Source organism: Panthera leo, chromosome A2 (genome assembly GCF_018350215.1).
Source record: "Panthera leo isolate Ple1 chromosome A2, P.leo_Ple1_pat1.1, whole genome shotgun sequence".
NCBI lineage: Eukaryota > Metazoa > Chordata > Mammalia > Carnivora > Felidae > Panthera > Panthera leo.
Genome location: NC_056680.1, coordinates 75,361,024 through 75,386,158, shown reverse-complemented (window position 1 = coordinate 75,386,158; position 25,135 = coordinate 75,361,024). Strand labels below are relative to the sequence as shown.

The 25,135-nt window shown below is 38.0% G+C and overlaps 1 protein-coding gene across 1 annotated transcript in view; it reads right to left on the bottom strand.

Moving 5' to 3' along the window:
* Nucleotides 1-577: 577 nt before the first annotated feature.
* Nucleotides 578-25,135, bottom strand: part of PNPLA8 (patatin like phospholipase domain containing 8) — a 44,393-nt gene continuing 19,835 nt past the window's right edge. Inside the window, exons 6-10 of the mRNA XM_042915013.1 lie at nucleotides 24,474-24,645; nucleotides 21,608-21,665; nucleotides 18,828-19,022; nucleotides 9,588-9,783; nucleotides 578-2,418 (exon numbers count right to left, since the gene is read on the bottom strand). Of these exons, the coding sequence (XP_042770947.1) occupies nucleotides 2,144-2,418; nucleotides 9,588-9,783; nucleotides 18,828-19,022; nucleotides 21,608-21,665; nucleotides 24,474-24,645 (896 nt within the window). The 3' untranslated portion in view covers nucleotides 578-2,143. The remainder of the gene's footprint in view (nucleotides 2,419-9,587; nucleotides 9,784-18,827; nucleotides 19,023-21,607; nucleotides 21,666-24,473; nucleotides 24,646-25,135) is intronic.

The following is a 25,135-nucleotide window of genomic DNA, read 5'->3' as shown; positions in this document are numbered from 1 at the left end:
CTTAAAAAAAAGAAAGAAAAGAAACCATTGGTATTTTCATACTTACTTACACTGGGTCTAAAAACTGTGTAATCTGCATCTCACAAACCTATCATTTTAGTCACATTACTAGCACTGACACTTGTGACATATTCAAAACTGTGACAAGAATTATTGCTAGAACATAGCAGATTAAGTAAAGTTTTGAGCTTCAAACTTTCGGGATCCTCGCTGCTTCAGTAAGTAGCAGCTCGATACAGGGTGAGCTGTCAGCTGCTGGCAGGGGCGGGGAAGCTCAGAGGAAGCCCGTCTGTTCTATCACCAGAACAAAGTCGTAAGCCTCCCCTCTGTCCCCCCAGACTGTATGCTGTTTGTGACTTCCTTCCCTCTGGGAAGATTCCTTGGGAATCTACTTTCTCCTGGATAAAATGGGGTGTGGGAGGAGCGAAGGCTCACAGTGTCAAGTTAACCCAGGCCGGGCTCTCTCCTGCCTCTAGGGGAAATCCCACGCAGCCCATTTGCCTCTAGAGACAGCTCTACCTGAGCTACGATTTTTAATAAAGATTAGTATCTGTAGCAAGAACAGAACTGAAACATGGCCAGCATACCTTTTATTACAGAAATAAGAATGTTGAGACACTCAAAGAGGCCTGGGCATCAAAACCATTTCTATTCTCTGTGTTTTTTATATGATGTGTTGGAGAATTAACTACATTTCTAAAATCGACGATTTTTCCTCTTTGCTGCTTTGAAAAGAGCAGGTAATTCTACCAAGCACTAAGACTGAAAACTCATTTTCACATCTCTTCCCATGGTTTGCTTGTATATTTGCAGAATCTGGATTGCCGTAAAAGAGGACGTAACATCTTAGAGCCAGCTTTTCTCATTCGATCAATAAAATATCCAAAGCCCAGAGCGCCTGTCCCCCCTCCTCCAGGTCACAAACAGGACTTTGCCTCAGAGGTGGGATTAACATCCAGACTCTCAGCTCCCCCCAGCACTCTGAACCATGCCTCACTGCCTCTGTGAATTCACGTTACAAAGAAGCAAGAGCCATGCCCAGGCAATGGGGTTTAGCTTTAGTTGATGTGTACACAAAGCAAAAGGCATTTACCTTTTTTCATTTTTCTGGACAAATCTAAACATGATGGAAGGCTTTATATGACAGATGGAGAGACAACAAAGCAAAGATGAATTTGGTTGGCATAAACAATGATTCGGGTCGGTACACCTACAACCTCCGTGAAATCCGATGGTTAAAGGAGTTAATCAGGTAAAACAAAACATAATTTTTTAAGCACACTGTGGACACGTATATTCAAATGCTTACAACAGGTGGGAAGAAGCTACGTTACGAACAATAAAAACTTTACAAATGACGTTAGCCTTTCAACAATACATTATTTCAATAGTTTATTTTTGTTAAGATAGGGATATTTTCTCAGTAAATTCAAATAGTTAATTTTATAACAGTGAATGGATAAGCTAGAGCTAGAAAAGTTAACACCCAGCACTATCTTGAAATTTCAGGTGGAAAAGTGGTTGATTGGAACTTCTCCTCTCTTTATGAGCCAAACAGTGCTAAAAGAAACAAATTTTGAATAGAACTGTGTATCTGGTTCTTTCATATTTCAAATGTGAAAGTCCTCTGATAGAGAAATTCCACGTTTCTGCACCTGTTTTGATGTCATTACAGTCAAAGGCAACATTTGGATCCTAAAATGCAGCTGGTCAAAACATCAGTGACGGAAATTTAAGAAATCAGCTTTTCCACTAACAGAAAACCAGTCATCAAACAAATTCAACATGATTATGGTGACTAAAGCAAAAACATCAAGTGTAGTGGTGTCACAGCTCTTGCTTGGCACATATATTAATACATTTTCAAATATCAAACAATATAACACCAAGATCTACTAAAACCAACTAGCACAGAAAGATTCCTAAAGCACTGTTAATTATGAACATAATAAAAACCGAATCCCATATGAATTCTGTAACCAAGCACACCCTCTGTGCTGCACAAGCCGGTCCGAGCACGTCTTTCTTCAGGAATTCTCCGGCATCTCAAGGCAAACTCGGGCCAAAGCCCCCAATTCCTTACTGAATTCACTGCATCTTCTGAACAGGCCCTCACTTAGGGAGATGGATACGCACACACTTCTCACAATTTTGAAAAAAATGGAAGGCCTTCGTACATGTCAGTTTTTAGTTTTATCCAATCGTTAATTTTCTGCAGAGTTGTTTTTTCTTGACTTAGTATTTTTGCAAGTTTTTTCATTTTTTCTTCATTTCTTTCGATGTACTTCAACCCTTCCAGCTGCAGCTGATTGAGCTTTTCATTTCGGCTTTCGTCTAGAGGTATGTTTTCACACATGACAGGATTAAATCTAAAATAGGTGTCAGGAGGTAACAGACCATCAAGCATCACATGGACTTCTGTTAAAACAAAGAGAGAACAGGGTAGATGAGAAAACGGACTTACTCTGCAATGACCTAATTTTATCCTTATTTAAAATTATCTTCTTTTAAGGCAAATTACAAAACCTTACTTATTTTATCACTCCAGCCCATTAGAAGTAGGTTTAAGGAATCCATAATAATGAATCTAAGGAAATTCATCTCCCAAGATACTTCTTCCTGTAATTCTGCTACTTGCTCCTTTACGCTCTTGTCGCTGTTTTCGGTCATACTGTTAGCCACCGCTGAAATGCTTTTCCAACTTGTTTTATTTTTAATGTTTATTTTGTGAGAGAGAGAGAGAGAGAGAGAGAGAGAGGGAGGGAGGGGCAGAGAGAGAGGAGAGAGAGAATCCCAAGCAGGCTCCACACTGTCAGCACAGAGCCAAAAGCGAGGCTCCATTTCACAAACCTTGAGATCATAACCCGGGCCGATATGAAGAGTCAGATGCTTAACTGACTGAGCCACCCAGGTGCCCCTCTTTTTGTTTTTAATTTTGGGTATCATCTTTATGGAGGTATAATCTATCTACGATAAAATTCACCAGTTTTAAGTATATAATTTGAGAAGTTCTGACAAATGTATACCTTTGTGTAATCACAACAATCAGGCCATAAAACATTTCTATCACCCCAAAAAGTCCTTAATGCCTTCTTAATAGTTCCTCCTCTCCTTACTCTTTGGCTTTTCTAGAATTTCATACAAATAGAATCAGAAATACACAGTTCTGTGTCTAGCTTCTTTTACATAGCAACACGCTTTGGAAATTCATCCCTGTCATAGTATGTATGTATCGATAGTTCCTTCCTTTTCACTGGTGAGTAGAATTCCATTGCACAGATATACACCACAGTTTGTTCTTTCCAGTTCTGGCTCTCTCCGGTTTTTAGCCAGTTGGAACAATCCTACAGTAAGAATTTACATATAAGTCTTCTTGTGGATATATGATTCCATCTCTCTCTTTTTTTTTTTTAACATTTTTTATTTTATTTATTTTTGGGACAGAGAGAGACAGAGCATGAACGGGGGAGGGGCAGAGAGAGAGGGAGACACAGAATCGGAAACAGGCTCCAGGCTCCGAGCCATCAGCCCAGAGCCCGACGCGGGGCTCGAACCCACGGACCACGAGATCGTGACCTGGCTGAAGTCGGACGCTTAACCGACTGCACCACCCAGGCGCCCCTGATTCCATCTCTCTTGAGGGAATACTCTGGGATGAAATTTCTCGATCATATGGGAAAAGTGTGTTTATCTTTTTTTTTTTAATTGAAGCACAGGAGACAATGTTACATGTTTACCTTTTTAAGAACTGCAAACCATTTTCCAAATGGCCACAGCATTTTGCATTCCAACTATTAATATATCAGAGTTCCCACTGTTCACATCTGCCAAAACTTGGTATTGTCAGCCTTAATTTTAGCCATTCTAGAGAATGTGTGGTGGTATTTTGTGGTTTTACTGTTCATTTCTCTAATGACTAATGATGTAAAGTCTTTTATGTACTTTTTAGTCATCTGCATATGTTCTTCAATAAAGTGTTCAAATATTTTGTCCATTTTTTTCTGAATGTTTTCTTTTATACGTTATATTTATATAATGTATATATGTATATATAAAATTCTCTATACAGTTTAGATCTGTTTATGTATTTGGTCTGATAATGGATCAGATACATGTTTTGCTAGTATTTTATTTCAGTCTACAGACTATCTTTTCATTTTACTAAGACTGTCTTCTGAAGAGCAAAATCTGTAATTTGATAAAGTCTACTTTATTTTTTTTTTTTGGTTCATGTTTTTTGTGTCCTATCTAAACAATCTTTATCTAAACTAATGTCATTTAGATTTTCTCCAGGGTATTCTTCTAGAAGTTTTATAGTTTTAACTCTTATATTGAAATCTATGATCCATTTCAGATTAATTTTTGTATATGGTGTGAAGGGTCAAGGTTCACTTTTTTGACTACAGCTACCTAACTGTCCCTATACTATTGGTTAAAAAGACCATCCTTTCCCCATTTAGTTACCTTATTAAAAATCTTTTGAGCTTACATGTATGGATCAATTTCTGTACTATTATGTACCATTCATTGATCTAAAGGTCTAACCTTATGCAAATACACAGTCCTTTGCTTACTGGAGTTTTATGGTCTTGAGATCAGAGAGCAGAAGTCCTCCAACTTTGTTCTTTTTCAAAATTGTTTTGGCTCTTCTAAGTCCTTTGCACACCCATATAAATTTTACAGTCATCTTGTTAAATCTCCACCCCAGAAAAAGGCTGTCTGCGTTCTCATAGCAATTGCATGGTGCCTATAGATCCATTTGTGGTGTGCCACTGAAACAACACTGAGATTTTCCAATTCATGAATACAGTATATCTACTGATTTACTCAGTATTTCTTTAATTTCTTCCAGTAATATAGTTTTTAGTGTTCAGGTCTTGCACTTATTTGCTAAATAATTCCTTCAGCGTTTAATATTCTCATGCTATTATAAATGACGTCTATCTTTGTATATATTTAATTTCAACTTCCAGTTGTGAGTATGCAGAAATATAATTGTTTTTTACTGACCTTGTGTTCTCCAACTTGTTGATTCTAGGAGCTTTTTAATAGATTCCTTGGGATTGTCAACATAGACCATGGTGTTATCTATAAATATTTACTTCACATCTAATCTATCTGCTTTTTATATCCTTTTATTGCCTTGTAGTACTGGAAAGGACCTCCAGGACAATGCCAACTGGAAGTGATGAGAGACATCTTACTCTGCTCCTGATCTTAAATAGAAAGTATTCAGTCTTTCACCATTAAATATAATGCTAGCTCTAGGTTTCTTGGGGTTTTTTTTTTTTTTTTTTTCATTCTTTATAAATGTCCTTTGTCAGGCTGAGGAAGTTTCCTTCCGTTCCTAATTTACTATGAGTTTTTATCATGAATGGATGTCAAATTTTGTCAGAGTCTTTTCCACATCTATTGAAACTACCACAAATTTTTCATGTTTTAGTCTATTAATATGGTAAATTATATTGATGTTTTTAAATGTTAAACCAACTCTGTATTCTTGGGATGAATCCTACTTGGTTATGCTGTATTCTCCTTCTTACGTATTTCTGAATTCAATTTGTTAGAATATTTTAAGAATTTCAGCATGAGGAAACTAATCAGGAATTGGTATTTTTATGTACTTTACATTTTTTTTTTTTTTTTTTTTTTTGCCTGGTTTTGGAGTCAGGGTAATGCTGGCCTTATAGAATGAGTTGGGAAGTATTTACCCTTCTTCTATTTCTTGCAAGTGTTTATGTAGAATTGCTATTCATCTCGTCAGCTGCATCTTTTTCACTTCAGATAGTGTATTTTTCATCTCTAGAAGTTTGATTTGGGTCCCTTTTGTATCATTCATTACTCTCCTTATCATGTTCAAGTCTTCCTCCAGCCCACTATACATGTAAAGCCTGCTTTTAATAGCTACTGTAATGTCCTTGTCTGCTAATTGCCTATCTATCATCTGATTCATATCTAGGTCTGTTCTCATTGATTGGATTTGCTCTTCTTGGTGAAGGGTGTCTTTTCTTGGTTCATTGTATGCCTGGCAATTTTTTATTGGATACCAAACACTGTGAATTTTTGTTTTTTTTCTGTACTGGAATTTATTGTATTCCTTTAACAGTGTTTGATTTTATTCTAACAATGGATGCTGTTAACTGGATTCAATTTGATCTTTTTGAGGATTGCTTTTAAGCAGTGTTAGAGTGGATCCAGAGCAGCCCTCAGTCTAGAACTAATCTGATGCCACTACAGAAACAATGCTCTTCTGAGAACCCCACTGCATGATCTCCTGTAACACAAGTTCCGTCTATTCTATTGATAAAAATCTGAGCTACTCTGGGTCCTATGTGAGCTCCAAGAACTGTTCTGTCTAACCTTCCTGGTGGTTCTTCCCCTGCCTTGGGTAGTTTCCTCACAGGTATGCACTGATCAGTACTCAAGGGGACTCCCCTGAATGTCTGGAGCACTCTATGAAGCTTCCTCCTGTTATATTTTGCCCAAAAATTCTAGTTTCCTTGGCCTCCATGAACTATAGTTCTGTATCCTATTCTGCTTTCTCAGGTTCACCCCTCACTGTGCTGTAATCTAGAAATGCTTTTTAGGTAGCAAGCTGCACAACTGCAAAAATTACTTCATTTATTTTCCTTCTCTCAGGGATCACTGACCCATTACACCTCTAGAAGTTTGATTTGGGTCCCTCTTGTATCATTCATTTCAGACATCTAATGTCGGTTTGGTTCAGTCTGCTAATGGTTTAAGGTGAGAGGAAATGTATGGTTTCTATTATTTTATCATGGCCAGCAGTGGAAGTCTTAACCCTCTTTTAAAATGTCTAAACCCTATTCTGTTATTAAGACCTGTATCAAGTCTAATTCACTTCTTTTTAAAAAAAATTTGTTTAAATGTTTTATTTTTGAGAGAGGGCGAGTGGGGCAGGGGCCGACACAGAATCTGAAGCAGGTTCCAGGCTCTGAGCTGTCAGCACTGAGCCCAATACAGGGCCCAAACTCGTAAACCCTGAGATCATGACCTGAGCAGAAGTCGGACACTTAACTGACTGAGCCACCCAGGCGACCCTAGTCTAATTTACTTATTGTAAAATCTCCACAATAACCTATTTTAGTTTTCTTATTCCCCTTCTTAATCCATAGTTTTAATCATTTACAACTATTCACCATTTATTAATTGATAATACATTAGACTGAACTAAATGGAATTGCATTTTTTTTAAACCTGGAAATATTTTTATTAATAAATGTTTCACATACTTCTATAATACCTTGTTTTTCTTTTCTTTTTACCATTTTGTTTATTTTAATTTACATCCAAGTTAGTTAGCATATGGTGCAACAATGATTTCAGGAGTAGATTGCTTAGTGCCCCTTACCCATTTAGCCCATCCCCCCTCCCACAACCTCTCCAGTAACCCTCTGTTTGTTCTCCATGTTTAAGAGTCTCTAATGTTTTGTCCCCCTCCCCGTTTTTATACTATTTTTGCTTCCCTTCCCTTATGTTCATCTGCTTTGTATCTTAAGTGCTCATGAGTGAAGTCATATGATATTTGTCTTTCTCTAATTTCGCTTAGCATAATACCCTCTAGTTCCATCCACGTAGTTGCAAATGGTAAGATTTCATTCTTTTTGATTGCCAAGTAATACTCCATTGTATATATAAACCACATTTTCTTTATCCAATCATCCATCGATGGGCATTTGGCCTCTTTCCATACTTTGGCTATTGTTAATAGTGCTGCTATAAACATGGGGGTGCATGTGTCCCTTCGAAACAGCACACCTGTATCCCTTGGATAAATGCCTAGTAGTGAATTGCTGGGTCGTAGGGTAGTTCTATTTTTAATTTTCTGAGGAACCTCAATACTGTTTCCAGAGTGGCTGCACCAGTTTGCATTCCCAGAAACTGCAGTTTTTATAGTTCAAGAACCATCTAGTACCAGCAATTACATACGTTTCACTCAATTTTTTCATTAACTAGAGTGTAAGTACACTAGAGTGGAAGCAGCATTACTTGTTTCTTGAAAATTCCAATTAGTCCATCACATGCTTTGCACCAGATACACAGAAATATTTTGAGACTGGCTGATTAGGGCTTCTTTTTCTCAGCAGATTATACAATCACAATATTGTACAGACCTAGATATATGCATCTTGATAAGAATGGTGGTAATTTCAGAGTCTGATGAAAAATAGTAAGAAATTTTCTTTTACTATTTTTAAATCACAGATCAAGCACCATTCTGTTTTAACTTCTCACTTGCATGTCCATAAAAATATGCCACACGTATCGTATCACAGAAGCAGTGTCATGCCATCCTTAAGAAAGTTGTCTTATGCCACCACAGGCACTTATTTCAATGCAAACATTCGGAAGTTTAGTATTCCGGGTGTAAGTCAAATGCATTTGTGCTGTGATCGAATACAGTAAAAATGTAATGGGGAAAAAAAAAAAGAGAGAAAAGAGTATTTTATTGATTTGATGACAAAATTTCAGATAGTGAAAAACCCAGTATATAAGCTTCTCTTGGGTTGTCATTAATAGATAAAAGTCCTTAGTGGGGAGTTTAAGATCCTCATGTAGGCTAATGACTTGACGATATGGAAAGAATGAGATTCAGAAGCAAGGTGCTGTTAAATGGTGACAATTCTTTTTAAGAACTGAATAACGGATTTATAAAAGACTTAAAATAAAATAGTAAAATAAGAAGATCTACATCTCAAGGCCAAAACTGGACACTCAACATATACTCATTGACTGCCTACTATGTGGTGGGCACTGCAGTCAACATAGTCAACTGGAGAAGTTTCCACCTTGTATTCTTGCAGGATAGAGAGACTATAAGCAACCACACAAGCAAATATGTAATCCATATCCACACAATGAGAGAATGCTCTAGGTTGGAAAAAAAGAGAGAGAGAAAGAAGCAGGGTAAGGAGGTTAGAATGACATGGTGAGGGGGTGGAAAGGAATCAGGAACAGTCTCTCTGAGGAAGTGACATCTGAGCAGAGACCTGAATGAAACAGGGAAGTGAATCAAGAATAAATGTGGGAGAAGACCTCACAGAGAGAGCACAGCAACTGTAGAGGTCCCGAGGCAAGAGACTTCCTAGCAAGTCTGAGGACAGCAAGAACTAAAGTGTGGCTGGACGACTTGACAGAGGGGGGCCATGCGAGGAGAGGGGGAGGGACGCAGCTCTTAAAGGACCTGGTATATTTCAGTGATTGAGGCTTTGGGATTTTGGTCTAAGTGTGATGGGAAGCCTAGAGGGTTCGGAGCAGGCTAAAGACAGGATTTAATTCACATTTTAAGAGTCTCCAACCAAACCTTTGTGCTAATCCTGCTTCAGATACTTCTCCAACTGTACCCAGGCAAAGGTAACACACCAGGGCCCAGGTGAAGAACAGTCTCTCTTCTGGGGTCACTGAGAAGAAATGAGTGAGGAGAAATGGAAACATAAGATTTGCTCCCCTACATTCGTGAGCCTCCCGTGTAGACACAACACACTCTTTTGTAGTCGGCAGCGGCATATGCTACCCAAAAGTGAACTTGAGACGTTACGGTGCTTTAAGGTGGCAAACAGACTAACCTTCTGTATCCGTAGCACTGTTGATAACATTCGACAGCTTGGTTTTCAAGCTCGTGTACGTCACAGAGTTTCTCACATCACTCTCATACCGCCCGGTGCCCAGAGACACGATGCACTCCAAGGGCACGTCTGGCCAAAGACATTTACACTCGTGCATGGCGAGTGCTGAGGGGTTATTCAGAAGCAAGCCTCCGTCCTGCAAAACAGGAGTCAAGAAAATATAGTGCAGAACTCTGAAAAGTGAAATTCCATTTTACAAACATGAAAACAAAGCTGTATTTTAAACAGTTTGAAATTTACTCACAAGGAGAGTAGTGAACGGAACAAATTATTTAAAAACAAGAAGTTCCCTTAAAGTATTTATTTTGTATACCACAGCTTCAAAAAAGACAATGGGAAAATTCACTGGCCTTATTACACTTTCCTTCCTATTATGAAAGTTTTTTAACTTCTTCCTTGATCGCTTTGCATATTTTTCTCAAAACTACTAAAACGAACAGAATTACCTTTTAAAGATATTATCCTTGTTCAGTGGTCACTATAGAGTCTACATAAAAACTGACAAAAAAATTGTGGTTCTACCAAACGATTAAAACTAGCTTTTTGTTCATAAGTCAAATAGAAACAAATTAATTCAACTAATTTCACTGCAACTCTGTGAACAATACAATTTCAAAGTATCACATTCATTAAAACACACATATCATCTAAACAAAGTAGGCAAACCTTGTAATGCTAAGCATTTATCAATCATAACTATTATTTTGAAGAATTCAGAAGGAGGATTAAACATGCCAAAAAAAAATACTGTAAAACTGTAGAATAAAAGTATATAGCCAGCCTTGCATCACTGGGATAAACCTCTCTTGGTATTAGTGTATCCCTTCAATCCTGAAAAACTATAAACTGTTGGAAAAGTTACTCCTTCTAATACGCCCATATCGCCCTCTCTGTAACTGTCTCCCATTAATTCCAGATAGTGCCACACAGATTTGGTCAGCTTCTAAGCCTACAGTCCAGTCATTCATTAATTACTTGCAGGTTTTTGATAACCCACATCCCCTTGCCTTTGTGCCTTTGGACATGCTATCTCACTCAGAACACTCTTTCTCCAGCCCCCTTCTTAGCTCAACTAACTCCCATTTACTCTTCAAAACATGGGCCAAAAGTAATTGATCCAGCAAGAACCTAAGTGAAATAATCCTAACATGTTGAGCTGAAAACAGTCCGTCTCTACTGGAAGATAAGAGACTGCCGAATTCTGTACTAGTACACTGAAAAAGAATTTTGAAAAAAATAGGTTTTCCTCAAGAATAGGAAGAGGAGATACAAGCTTAAATTGGCAAGTCCTAAGGCAGTACACACGTGAAATACAGGCACTGAGATTACAGTGACACAAATATTACGGGATAAAGATCTATAAAGAAGTAATATTTTTCCTTAAGACCTGTATTTTCAGAATTCTTTTTCGTTTTTATTTTTTTTTTAATGTTTTATTTATTTTTGAGAGAGAGAGTGCGAGAGAGAGAGCAGGGGAGGGGCAGACAGAGAGGGAGACACAGCTTTCAAAGCAGGCTCTAGGCTCTGAGCTGTTAGCACAGAGCCCAACGCAGGGCTCGAACCCAAGGACCGTGAGACCATGACCTGAGCCAAAGTCGGAGCCCCTCAAAATTCTTTTTTAGTGTACTACAGCAAAATTATGGCAAACTAGGATCTTGGGCAAATGAGCCACTTTGCATGGCTAAGTTTTCCTTAGGACAGAGTGTGTGTACAGGGGTGTGCATTTAATAAAAACCCTTTCTGCAATAAGCCATATGCTTTTCAAAAAAGAATATAATGATGATGTTTCAATTTTCTCTTGATGATTCAGAATTGTGGGGGAAAACACAGATCAGAAATATTGCTGCTTCTAATTCCAATCTCAGCTTAGCTTCTACTTCCTAGCTCTTTGGCAGAGGCATCACGACTTTTAAAAATAAGATGTGACTTGATAATTTCTAAAATTTTAGGATTAGGTACTACACTGAGTGTATAGGCTCAATGGCAACTTATTTTAGTACCGGCCCTAGAACTTCAAGAAGTGTTTGCCGACAGCCTTTCCCCCAGTAATCTGCAAGTTTCTGACAAAGGTAAAAAGCAGTACATGCGGCGATCCAAGCTCCAGTGAGGTAGTGATTTGACTGTCTTTTTACAAAACTGGGGACTCAAAGGATCAGAGACTTCTGCCAAGTGGTTTCCTTTCCTTGTGGAAAATCACCTCCCCCACCTCCCCCACTGCCAACACTACTGTTCTCTGGCTTCAAGGCCCCATTAAAAACATGCAGCATTTTGCCTTGGTAACGAAGTGACCAGTGTCACTAAAATTTCTCACAGACCACGAAAGAGAATCGCACCTTACCTTTTTGTGAATTTATGTTCCGTTATCTTAGGGGGAGGGGGAGGATTTATTTCATAGATCACAGATAATGACAACTCTTCATTATTTTAAGCGTTACCAAAACAACTTTTCAAAAACACATATCTCAAGTAACACCCTGCGTCGGTGAGATTACACTAGAAGGCAGCAACACAGAAATGTCCCAGAGGTGACTGGCTCTTTAGTTATGGAACAGCCGATGCGAGCCTAACAGTCCTTTATTACGGCCCACGTCATTCATCCCCAGGGTGTAGCCTCAGGATTCCTCTGGGGTAACAGGCATACACGGGATTCGCAGAAAAACCGTTGGGTCACGCGTTTTCACTGCTCGTTTTGGTCTCTATTTCAGGATGGGTTGTTTGCTGCCACTTCCGATCTGATCTCTGCCTCCCCCGGAGGCGCTCATCTCCATCACTCTCTAGCGTCATCTCTTCAAAAGAATGTGTTTTAGGTATCCACACGTGTTGACTTTCATGAGAAAAGGCTATTCTTTCGAAAGACATCTCCAGTCAACAGGGGCCCGTTTATTCGCAGGCCCACCACACTTCAGCTCTTTGGCTGTTTTCAGAAAGTCCCTTTGTGGCTGATAGAGGCTCGAGTTTCGACTGTCGCTGAAACCTACAGACTGCAGAAAGCTGGCCTGTGGACGGCCTCAGGTCTGGGACACAAAAAAGGGGGAGACTGGGTTCTGTCATTTGTCACCCGACTGGCAGGAGGTGTCCTAAGAAGGGGGAAGCTTCCCTCCCTTGTCTAGACTAAGGAAGAGGGACATGTGTGACTGAAGCACACACGCCAGCATCGTGCTTACCTTTATTACAGATCCCACAGGCCTAATTTTCAGTGTGCGTGTTAGGAAAACAGTTAAGTCATTCCGAAACCCGAAACAGCATGGCAGAGAATACACACAAACGATAAGAATCTTAAACGGATCAAAGTGCCAGTTAAGACCAGGAGAAGTAAACCTTCTGTGCCACCGAGTAGGCTGCCTCGGTTCATCCAGCAGAAACTCGGATGTCCGTCTACGCCACGCCAGGCCGAAAGGCGTGCCAGCCTCGAGTGTGCCGAGCCTGAAGCAGGTGAACCGACACTGTGTCTGCTGGAAATGATCACCGTGGAGGGTGGGATGGTTTTTAAGGTTTTTAGAGCTACTAGGCTCACTTTCCTCAGACCCGATAGGGGCTAAATTCACCTGTTATTTGCGCCATTCAACATTGCCACTCAAGTCCCTGAGCCTGCTTGCCACGGACAAAGTCTTTCACTCCTCCCGGATGTCTCCCACTGTGCTGTACGGAACTGCTCCACAGTTGAAACCGCCAAGGTCATCTCACCTTCTTCTGAAAGTGCGCTCTTTAACAGAAATGTGGCTCTTCCCCAATACTGTTTCCCAGGTAGCTGTTGATTCTTTCATATCTCCCATACTTTAGTGGTTAGGAGGACGGTGTCCTATTTATTCTTTAGTGTTCCTTCTAGACCATTATTAGTCTCAATCCACTTGGAAAATTCACGTGCTTTAACGGTTCTGCTATTCCCCCCAGCCACCACCACTGTTGTCACCTGTCACCTCCCCATTCAACAAACTGGTGAGCACCTGGCTCACAGGTTTCCTTACTATCCCATGTAGGAAGGGGTAGAAATTCTTTATCACACCCCATGTGACTTCACAACTTTCTAACACCCTAGACTCTCAGATGCTCAATCCTCTTATCTTCCAAATCCATTCTTCCGTCTACTCTCCAAGGTCACACATTAGCTCTTGTTATCAAGATAGATGGAATCATACGGTATTCAGTGTTTTGAGTCTGGTTTCTTTCACCTAGAATAATGCTTCTGAGATCCATCTATGTCACTGCACATGTCCATAATGCATTCCTTTTTATTGCTGAGTTGTATTTAATTATTTGGATGTATCGTAGTTTATCATTCACCAGTTGAAAGGAACTATTTTTAAATTTAGCTATCTTTAGGGTGCCTGGGTGGCTCGGTCGGTTGAGCATCTGACTCTTGATTTTGGCTCAGGTCATGATCCCAGGGTCGTGGGATCAAACCCCATATGAGGCTCTGTGCTGAGTGTAGAGCCTGCTTAAGATTCTCTTTCTCCCTCTGTCCCTCTCCACTGCTCACGCTCTCTCCCTCTCTAAAAGAATTTTTAAAAATTAGCTATCTTTATACATCTGTTGACAGTTTTACATCGGCCGTTTGTACTGTTTAACTTTGTGAAAACCTACTAGGATTCCTTGAATGTAGGTAGCAATAATTATTTCGTAAAGGCTTCTCAAATATAAAGTTTAATATTTTCAACTTTTTCCTTTGTTTTCAATTAATAGGACATTAGAACAATACCTATCACATAACAGAGACATTTCAGAACAGAACATTTCACTTCTAATTCAGCAAGAAAGTTACCTCTTTTAAAACTTTTGTTTTAAATTCTGGTTATACTCTCTGTAACTTCTAATCATCTCAGTATTTTAGATGGAATACTTCACTATTATAAAAGCCCATAAAGAAGGGTCAGAAAAGACAGAAAGGGGAGAAAAGATAAGGGGCAAGCAAGGTGTAGCAAAAATTGATAATAACAAAACCACTCCCAAATTAAAGAGTTGCCAGGTTTCTAATGGTTTTAATAGTCATGCTTTAAATTCCCATTCCTTTACCTTTACCTATTTTCCATCAAATACGTGCAGAAGTTAAGATTTTTGTGTTCACTCTAGTCCACGGAGAGGCACACCATCCCTTGAGCCCTGTTATACTTAGCCCACTCCTGTCAAATGCCTCTTCTATCAGGAAGTCATCAGGCTAATGTTACGACCGTGGTATTTCCTTTAACCTTTCCATTCATTTAAGTATTCATATTTACAGTTATTTATTTATTGTGTATTTGCCAGGCCCACTGCTAGATGCTCATGTAAAAAAGACTTAAAAAATGAACTGATTGCAGGGCGCCTGGGTGGCTCAGTTGGTTAAGCCTCTGACTTCAGCTCAAGTCATGATCTCAGCTCAGAGCCTGGAGCCTGCTTTAGATTCCGTGACTCCCTCTCTCTCTGCCCCTCCCCCACTCATGCGCGCGCACGCGCACACGCGCATGCTCTCTCTAAAAAAAATATTAAAAAAAAATGAACTGATTGAATAATTTGCTACTTATCTCTCAGAGATACACACAGGATTGTGTTTTAATAGCAGTACATCATACATGCACTTAACAGCCTAAAATTTAAATACTTTTGATTGATTTTAATGTACATTTAATCATTTCAAATCATACGGAATCCCATCCAGGAAATGACCATTGCACAATGTGAATGTCTCCTAATCATCTCATCTCAGCTTATTCTTTTTTGAGTTAAAAAAAACTTTGTTTCTTATTATGGTAAAATTCACCAAACATAAAATTGGTCCTTTTAAGCATTTTTAAGGTTACAATTCAGTGGCATTAATTACATTCAGAATGTTTTACAACCATCGCCACTGTCTATTTCCAAAATGTGTTTATCACCCTCAAGAGAAACTCTAAAAGCATTAAGCTCTCCTTATTTCCCTCCCAATCCCGTTTCTATCCTGCCCTACTCATTCTTTCTCTCTCAACTGCAGTGGAAACGTCTTTGTAAAGCCAGTCCTGATAGAATAAACCACTTCTTACCCCTGTACATATTTTCGTTATTGAATTTATCCTGTTATTATTTTCCTGTGCTTATATTCCCCTTGCTTGAGCTATTCGAGGGTAGGACCCAGGAAACGCAAGCAATAAACTGGCACTTATTAAAACCTTTAGGGTCTTCAAGGTTAACACAGTTTCTGGCACTGACCAAGCAGTCACTACATTTTTGACCAGTTATACTGAAAATTAATAGTTGTGGCCTGGCGCAGGCACAATCTGCCAGGTGCCAGGCCGGTTCTTTCTGCTGAAGACACTATTTACCTGGAACATTTACATGAAATAACACAATCCCTTTTAGGTTAATGTATTCTGAGTTCTGGACATAACCTTTCACAATGTAAATTAGGCCTAAGACAGATAACATATGAAAATCTGTCATGAAAACCTTTAGTGCAAATGAATTTATCAGGGTCTTTCTCCAAAGGCAGAGAATTAATGATTCAGTTCTGGAGGTGGAGATGGGAAAAGGTAAGAGAGAAGGGACATGCATATGTCCAAACTCATCAAACTGTACCCATCAAATATGTTCACTTTGGGGTATATCAATTGTATACCAATAAAAGTTAAAAAGAGAGAGAAGGGATAATTTTATGTAAAACGCACTATTTCAAGATAGATACGATGCTACTTGGGCAGGGGGGAGAGAAATAATAGATTAGAAAACTACTCAAAAAGAATTCCTCTCACTATAATTTTCTAAGACATGTAATAAACCTTGTAAATATTACCATATTCTTTTCTTTATAGGAAAAAGCAAATGTAATCCATACATCTACCTACTCGCACCTCTTAATTATAGCACTGTTTTCAATAACTGCTCAAACAGAATGTTAGTCTACAATTTATACTCTATGTGGTTCCAAAAGGATATGAAGTAACTTACATTAAAACATATGTCAGACATGACAGTTAAAAGAGATTTTAAAGATGAGTCTGGAAGTAACTCAATTATTCAAAGAGCTCAGGATAAGAGGACTGTAATAAGTAAGCACCATATTTTAGTTTTAAACTTCGTAACAAGTTCTGAAGGGTTGGAAAGGAACTTCACTTGAACGTTTTCTTTGTTTAAACGATCAAGATCATTCACATCTTAGAATGTTCTAATCAATCTTTCACGGTGTCCTTTCAGTAGAAAAATATCCCATTTCTTCCTCATGTTTGGAAGAGAATAAGAAAAATATTCTTAACAATAGGGCTTGCTTAGAATCCAGATTTCATTTAAATATGATTAATTAGATGTGCAAATCTTCCCGAGTCAAGTCACTGATTTACATCCAAGTATAGTCTCTGTACATGTGATTACATGCTTTACATAAATTTTGTACAATAAGTTATTTTAATCTGTAGCTCAACCTAAATTCAAAGATTATGGTCATCAATATAAAAATGGCTAAGCATGAAAAGAAATATCACTAGTCTAAATGAAATGGAAAGAGAACCACTTGGATTACTTTGGTTTGTTATAATGTATTCTCAAGGACTGAATTAAACTTTAGAGCTACTTCCTCTCAGATGAAAAAAATAAAAAGAAAATGAGATAACTTCTTTGGAAGTCTGGGAACACATGGTCCTGAAATGCAGTAACTTATCATTTGAGACTTCTACTAATATTTGGCATAACTGCGATTTTGTAGCATGACAATCATCTTAAAGTTATGTTATAAACCTTAAGTACTATGTTTTGAATACACGGTCTAAATTTATCTCCGTTTGTGACATGGTGAGAAGAAGAATATGCAGAAATCATTGTTAGAACAGCAAGGTACATATTAAAGTAAGAATTTTATTTTGACCAATAAGTCTTGAAACCAATGTCAGAAGGACTCTCCAGCTAGCACTTTCTGCCCTGAGTGGGTGGAAGAAAGAAGAAAGGCGAGCAGGGGAAGTGCCTTACATAATTCAACAATGACTGATTTGACAAAGTAAGAAACAGTCTGAAGTGGCTCCAAAGACAAAAGGAATCCTATGTTAAATTCGTGACTACAAAGATTGTGACACTACTTCTAGAAAGACAGGGGAAAATGGGATAGTTGACCATAACATTTTAAAATATGTGTAAGGTACTATAAAAACATAAGAGAAAATAAAACTGATAAAAGTATTTGTTATTATAACATTGACACATGTAAACTGAAATTATATAGTTGATGTGTAGCTCATATAGACAAACGATGTATGTAGGAGCTTCTGAATGACATCTGAAAATCTTTATCAAAATAGTTTTCCTCTCAACATTTATCCAAATACCAAATACATAGAGCACAACAAATACTTCACTGCTAGAGAGTAAAGTTAAGGTTAGTAGCTCTATGGAATGAGACTGACTTTAAGTGGGATATCATCTACAAAATTAAGGATATATAAAACATATTTTGGTAGTATCAGCTGAAGAGTTTTCGTCACTTTTTTATCATTTAAGTCAGGAGTTAAGATTTCCATGAATAATGGGAAAAACTTGACAGAGGAAAGATTCATGATAAATAAATAAGTCTACATTACAGAAAAAGAATAAATTACCAGAAACAATAGTCAATGTTATACATCATTTAGCCATAAACTTAGAAAAAGTGTAACTATAGACAGCTTCCTGATCCTGCCGCTTGCTAACTGTGATCCTACTCGTTAGTGAACATTTCTCAAGACTCCACTATCTCATCTGTAAAAGGGGAATAACTCTATCCACCTCATAGGCAGTGATAATTAAGTGACACAATGCATGCCAAGGACTATGTAAGTATCCAGCACATAGCTAACTTATTATTTTATATCATCTCCTTCAAAATATGTCCACCAAAACTGTCAAACGGATTGGGTTCCGCGTTCCCAGGGACCATGTTTCACCTTGAATTTTTACTTCATTTTATTACATTTGAATGTTTTCTTTTTAATTTTTATTACATTTGAAAAGCCACACATTTTTCCATCAATAAGTGATCATAATTAGTTATGAATCACATTATGTAACATACAAAAAAAAAAAAAAAGTCTTTCCTAAAATGTGTTCTCAAGCCAGAAGGCCTGTTGATTTAAGGAAAACAAACAACAAATAAAAACATTCTGTGTGGCACATTTTTTACCACATGGAAACATGAAGAACAAATGTGACATTTAATAAGTGCCGATTCTATAATCACGTGAATGTTTCAAAGGTAAGCCATGGTCCACTTACTTGGTGAAGATCGTTTCCCAGTGCGTACTCCGCAAAGTAGCCGGGCGCAGCAGACGAGGCCCTGATGGCCTGCCACATTTTGTACTGACAGCCTCCCAGGTAGTGAGAGTTGATGCCAGGGAAGTGACCATAGTTTCTGAACACAAAAGCCTTGGGCGTTATCCCTCTGTTCACTATGGTACTTACTGCAGCTACCTAGTAAATTAAAAAGTGAACAATACCCATTGTAAACAGCCGTATTGGGGATCTGTGAAAAATTAAGTTATTATTTAGTAGTGTATGAACCACCTACAATTCTACCCATCAAGATAAACGTATAACATAAATGTGATGTTCAACAAAGGGAACCAGATGTTTCTAAGTAGGTAGTTCTTTACGGGAAAATAGATACAAGGACTGAGATAATTTTGAGAAATGTATTATAAGACAATAATAGTGAGGTCCTGTAGCTCAGGGGTCAGAGCCCAGGTCTTGTAAGACAAGAATAAGATATTTTTGACTACATGATTTGATTAGCTATGTAAAAAGACATTAAGAAGACATAAACTTGCAAATCTTTGGATAATAATCAACACAGCAGTAGCAGCAATGAACACAAACTACTTGAAGAAGAATAAATACGCTATTTTCACAGTATTTACGGATTAGTCTTTGCTTCTGTTCTCTTTGAAGGCACTATGACTTTAGTAACTGAAACTAACACTATACAAACTCTCGGGGCTTTCTTATCATAGTTAATAACTGGTAGCTGGGTGATTTTTTATTGAAATAACTAACAATGACCATCTTGGGTCTCGGATTTCATTGATATCAGTTGAATTTATGTAAAATGTGTTGTATTTGTTAATGACTTATAACATAAACTGAAGAAGGTGAAAGGTATTGAGGAGGCCAAAGTTATTAGGATTCTGTGCCAAGCCCTGTCAGGGGCCTGTCTGCTTTGTTATTTTATAAACCAAACGGGATATCCCTAGATCCCATGAGTGATCTGAGTGTGTCTCTAGGCCACCGTGGGGAAGAGTCGTCACACACCAAAATCCAGGGGGGTCTATGGATTGGTATATAGACAGGCTGAATTAAGAATCCTGTGGGAAACACGATAAACCCTTTTATCACAAGTGAATTACTTTTCGAGGTGGCTGAAGTTCTCTTACACCTACTCTTTATTTAAAGTTGGCGAGTCCTAAGACTTAAAAACAAACAAGCAGAAAGCTCTGAAGACATACAGGGGAAGCAACAAGAGGTGCAGGGCACACCCGGGGGGTCTTCTCCAAAAGAGCCGTGTTCGTCTCGTTATGACACGGCCTCCAAGGCCCTGCTGGTCTGATTCACCTGCCACTTCAGTCTCAACTTGCACGATGCCCTTGTATCCTCAGGCTCCAGCCTTCTGGAACTCTCAGTTCCTGCACTTCTCCGTGCCTCCTCCCGCACAGGTCCTTCCCTTTGCCAGCAATGCTCCTACTCATCAGCCTCCACACTAAGATCTCAAACCTCATGTCCTTAGAATAGCCTTCCCTCGTGTCCCTGTAAATACATGCGTTCAGAGAACTGTTTTTGTTGTCCATAGCATTTATTTCAGGGAAACTATACATCATTTGTGTGATTACCTGATTAATGCCTACTTGCCCTACTGGACTATAAACTCCATGTCTGCATTTACTCACTAAGGTCTCCAAAGTGCCTAGCAGAGTGTTGACACATTGGGCTTATAATTAATATCTAAAGAATGAATGAGGGGGACCTGGTGGCTCAGTTGTTAAGTGTCTGACTCTCGATTTTGGCTCAGGTCATGATCTCATGTTTCATGAGATCAAGCCCCGTGACAGCCTCTGGGCTGTGCTGCTTGGGATTCTCTCTCTCCCTCTCTCTCTCTGGCGCACCCTCTCTCTCTCTCAGAAATAAATTTCAAAAAAGAAAAAGGTATGAACAAAATTTAAATAAGCAAGAGAAATAAAGGGAGCTGTATTTGATTTTTCATGGTTACAGATTCTTATCCAAAGAATAAATACAAGCTGCAAGGGATTCTGAAATACATAAATCCTATTCCTTCTTCAAATAACAAGTATTATTAAAGAACACAGAACTCAAGCAATACTCAGATCACTGGGTTTCAAACAAAACAAATAAAAAGAGCAGCCACACTGAGACATATCCTAGTGGCATTAACACTTTTAAAATTTAGGTTCCATTCGTATGTTAACCTATATCTACAGGCATATAAAATTTCTTTTAAAAATCTTACAGGAGGAAATGCCAGACTTTCTTAAATCACTAGATTGATTAACCTTATGATAAAATAATTCTTCCTTATTTTTAGTCCTAGTCTTTCATGTTTTTAAGCTTCTGTTGTACTCTTACTGGATATAGAAGAGGTCTATCGGGGCGCCTGGGTGGCTCAGTTGGTTAAGCGTCTGACTTTGGGTCAGGTCATGATCTCGTGGTCTGTGAGGTTCGAGCCTCATGTTGGGCTCTGTGCTAACAGCCCAGAGCCTGGAACCTGCTTCGGATACTGCGTCTCCCCCTCTCTCTGTTCCTCCCCTGCTCACACTCTGTCTCCCTCTCAAAAATAAGTAAACATTAAAAAAAAAATTTTTTTTTAGAAGAGGTCTAATGAACACATCCTGTATCTTCACAGAATGGCCCAAGATGTAAGAAATTAATATAATCTATTAAAAGAGGTTCCTAAGAAATGTTTCCCTTAATAAAGGGCCTCCAGAATAAGTGCTTTCAACCTGACCTTGAATTCCGAATTGGTATTATATTTAAGACTCTAAACTTACCTTAGGACATGTAGGGTTTCTTGCTGTTTCAATCATTAGTGAGGATCCCATTCTATCCCTTTATAAAGGAGAAAATTAAATTATATCAAAATGATTTTATCTCCTAACATCAAGGAACATGCAATATGAAAACACTATTTGCTCAGGGCTTTGTCAAAGTACTATGAGCGACAAACAAGAAATATAAAACTAAGAAATATAATAAATTAGGCACCTCTAGGTGCCTTATAGTACAATTAGTGCACACAAAACAATATATAGTTATTTGTTAAGCTCTGATTTCAACTGCTGGTATCTATAGTATGGGGAGGAATCAGCCCAGGCTGCAAGGAGGGGTGGCTTGAGAAGGACAGCAGGGGATGGCAAGGAAACACATCCAATGCCAGGATGTGGAAGGGGTAAAGGCACGGAGGCAGAATAAACCTGTTGTCTTCAGGGTCCTCCTGACAATATAGAGGAACTATGCTGAGATAAAGCTGCCTAAGTATATAGCGTAGTTACAGAGTGATCTAAAAACCAGAGCAGAGCATTTAGACTTTAAACCTGTTTTAGCAATACAGAGCAAAAGTCACTCCTAAAAAATGCTTTGGAAATCATCTGAGTTGGCACCTGAATTACCGCAACATTACAGATATTGTCCTTGGGCAACAATTCCCACAATTCCATTATAAGGGAGTTTTTATTTCAGAGCACATTTTTTCCCTGGCTTAAAAATAGGTAATTTTCCCCTCTATTGAATATAAGGACTATGTTCTCTGCCAACTTGCCTCAAAAAGAAAAAACATGTTTCTAATGACATTTTTTTTCAAACAATATTCATAATTTTCAAATACAGTATTAGTGAATTTCACATGTAGGTAGTATGCACAAATTAGGTGGTGATCTACCCTGTATAATCTTTTATAAATATTGATGTAAAATACTTTCTAAAGCAGACAAGATCTTTGTCTTTCCGAACCTGATCTATAGGTTTCATCTGCACGAAGACCAATTCAACTGTATTCTTCTAATAATCTTTTCATAGAAATCTTGCTGTAAAATTGGGACAGAGATCCTGGGAACATGCTGCTTTTACAGTTTAAGCAAAGTTCACATTTGTTTTTTGTTTTTTTTTTTTTTGAACCTTGATTTTATAAACAGAGGTAATACGCTTTAGTGAAGTTATGAACATAAATTCAAAAAGAAAGCCAGGAACACTAATTGCTTATTTCAGATGGATGTGAAAATACAAAAAAAAAAGTCACCATTCGTAGATTCTACTGATGGTATACTTGAAGTGTCCCTAAAATAACACAAAATGATCTCAGAAAAAAAAAAAAAAAAAAAGCAGAAATATGCTTTCAATAAATAAGAGAAACAAAAGACAAAAAAAAAAAAAAAAAAAAAGCCAGAGAGCACATGTGATAGGTAACAATAATGGCCCCCCAGTGAATGGCACTTCCTGATGTCCATATCCTCGTATACAGTCCCTTCCCAGAGACCTTAGGTTTCAGTGGCTGTGGTCAAGGGGACATCAGGAAACATGCCATTAAAGTGAGGCTTGATAAGTATTCATGCACTGGGGCTTGCCCTTTTGAAACTCAGACCACTTTAATGGGATGAAGTCCAGAATGAGAGTGACCGCGTAGAGAGAGACAGGCACGGGAGCCATCTCAGCCGTGGTGTGAGTGGGAGTGAGTTCAGTCAGGCAAGAACAGAAGAAATGACCACACCACAGAATCAGGTTGTTTTAAACCACCATGTTTTGGGGCACCTAGGTGGCTCAGTCAGTTAGACATCCTACTTTGGCTCAGGTAATGATCTCTTGGCTTGTTAGCTCGAGCTCTGTGTCGGGCTCTGTGCTGACAGCTGGGAGCCTGGAGCCTGCTTCGGATTCTGTGTCTCCCTCTCTCTCTCTGCCCCTCCACTGCTTGCACTCTGTTTCTCTCTCTCTCTCAAAACTAAACATTAAAATTTTTTTTTAAAAATAAGTCATTAAGTTTTGGAGTGGTATGCTTTGCAGCACAAGTGAAAAAGTAGGGAAAGAAAAAAACAATTAATCACACTTAGAAAGGTCATTAATGCTGTGATTAAAAATAAGGAAGGCTTTGAAGAACCTTCACTGAAACAGCAATAAGCAAATATATGAAGATACCCTAAGGAGTAACAAAAGGAAAAACCACTTCATAACAGAGAAAATGGCTTATAGTCTATTTTATAGTCTTATTATACAGATATGCCTACTGAAGCACTGTTCATAATCACAATAAATTAAGAACATAAATATCCTAAATGTAAATGGTTCAGAAAATATGGTACCATCACACTGTGGAGCATAGTCTTTAAAAATTTGTCAAGAGATTTTCACAAAGTTGGAAATAGGGAAAGGATATAAAATTGAAGCTACAATATAATCTCTGCTATATAAAATACATATGAGAATGTATACAGTCTAGAAAAACAGACTAGAAGAAAATATAAGGTCCACAGCTCTGAATGGTATTGTGGGTGATTTTAAAGGTTTCAATTTTATGCTTGTATTTTTGGAAAAGTGAGTATAAAGCCTTTGTAGTACCCTGGAAAAAATGTTTAAAAACTATTAATGTTTTAGAAGAATATTTGTTAATGACGTGAGAAAGACTAATATGTTAAGTAAAAACAAGGTGCAAACATGTCGATCTATTAGATGGTCTCAATTCTTAGAAAGAATTGAAACTTCTACATGCAAATCTCACACATGAACTCAAAAAAAATGGTGACTGGAATTACACACCAAAATAGTAACAGTGGTCATCTCTAATTAACTGGTACCAATAATTTAATATTCTTTTTTAATTATGTGCACGTTATTTATATAATCAAACATTAAAAAATAATTGTAACTTACTTAAGAATATTTTCCCAGGTTTGACTGTCATAAAATGCATGGCTCCAACTCATTTTGACTGTTCCAACAATGACATTTTGTGAAAACACATCAGATCCTAATTTTCGGTACAGTTCTTCACATTCATCCAAGGGCATATGAAACAATCCCAGCATGAATGCTAATATAGCACCTGGAAGAAAGAATGCTTGGTTTTTCCGGCATTGACATTACAGTACTTATAAGACTTCCCAAGTCACAGATTTGGTTAAAATTCTAGCTCCAACACTCCCTGTGTCACCTGGGACAAACTACTTAACCTGCCAGAGCCCTGATTTCTTCATCTACAAAATAAAGATAACTAAAAAATGTATAATAACTAAAGATAATAACTAAAAAATAAATTAAAAAAAATAAAAACTGTATACATGTTTTTATATCAGGATTAACACAGGTAAAGGTCTTTACCCGGCCTCAGTAAGGACTAAATGTCAACCAGTGATGAGGAGGATCAATTTTAAAATATAAAAAATGGTTATTTTACATTAAATCAAATACAGAATTAAGCTGCGGTCGATGATGTTCTTTCTAACCTTCATAGATTCCTTAAAACTTAACAATTCATTAAAATAATTACTCCTTCAAGTTGGTCCAGGGAATTAAAATAATGAAAGAAATTAAGT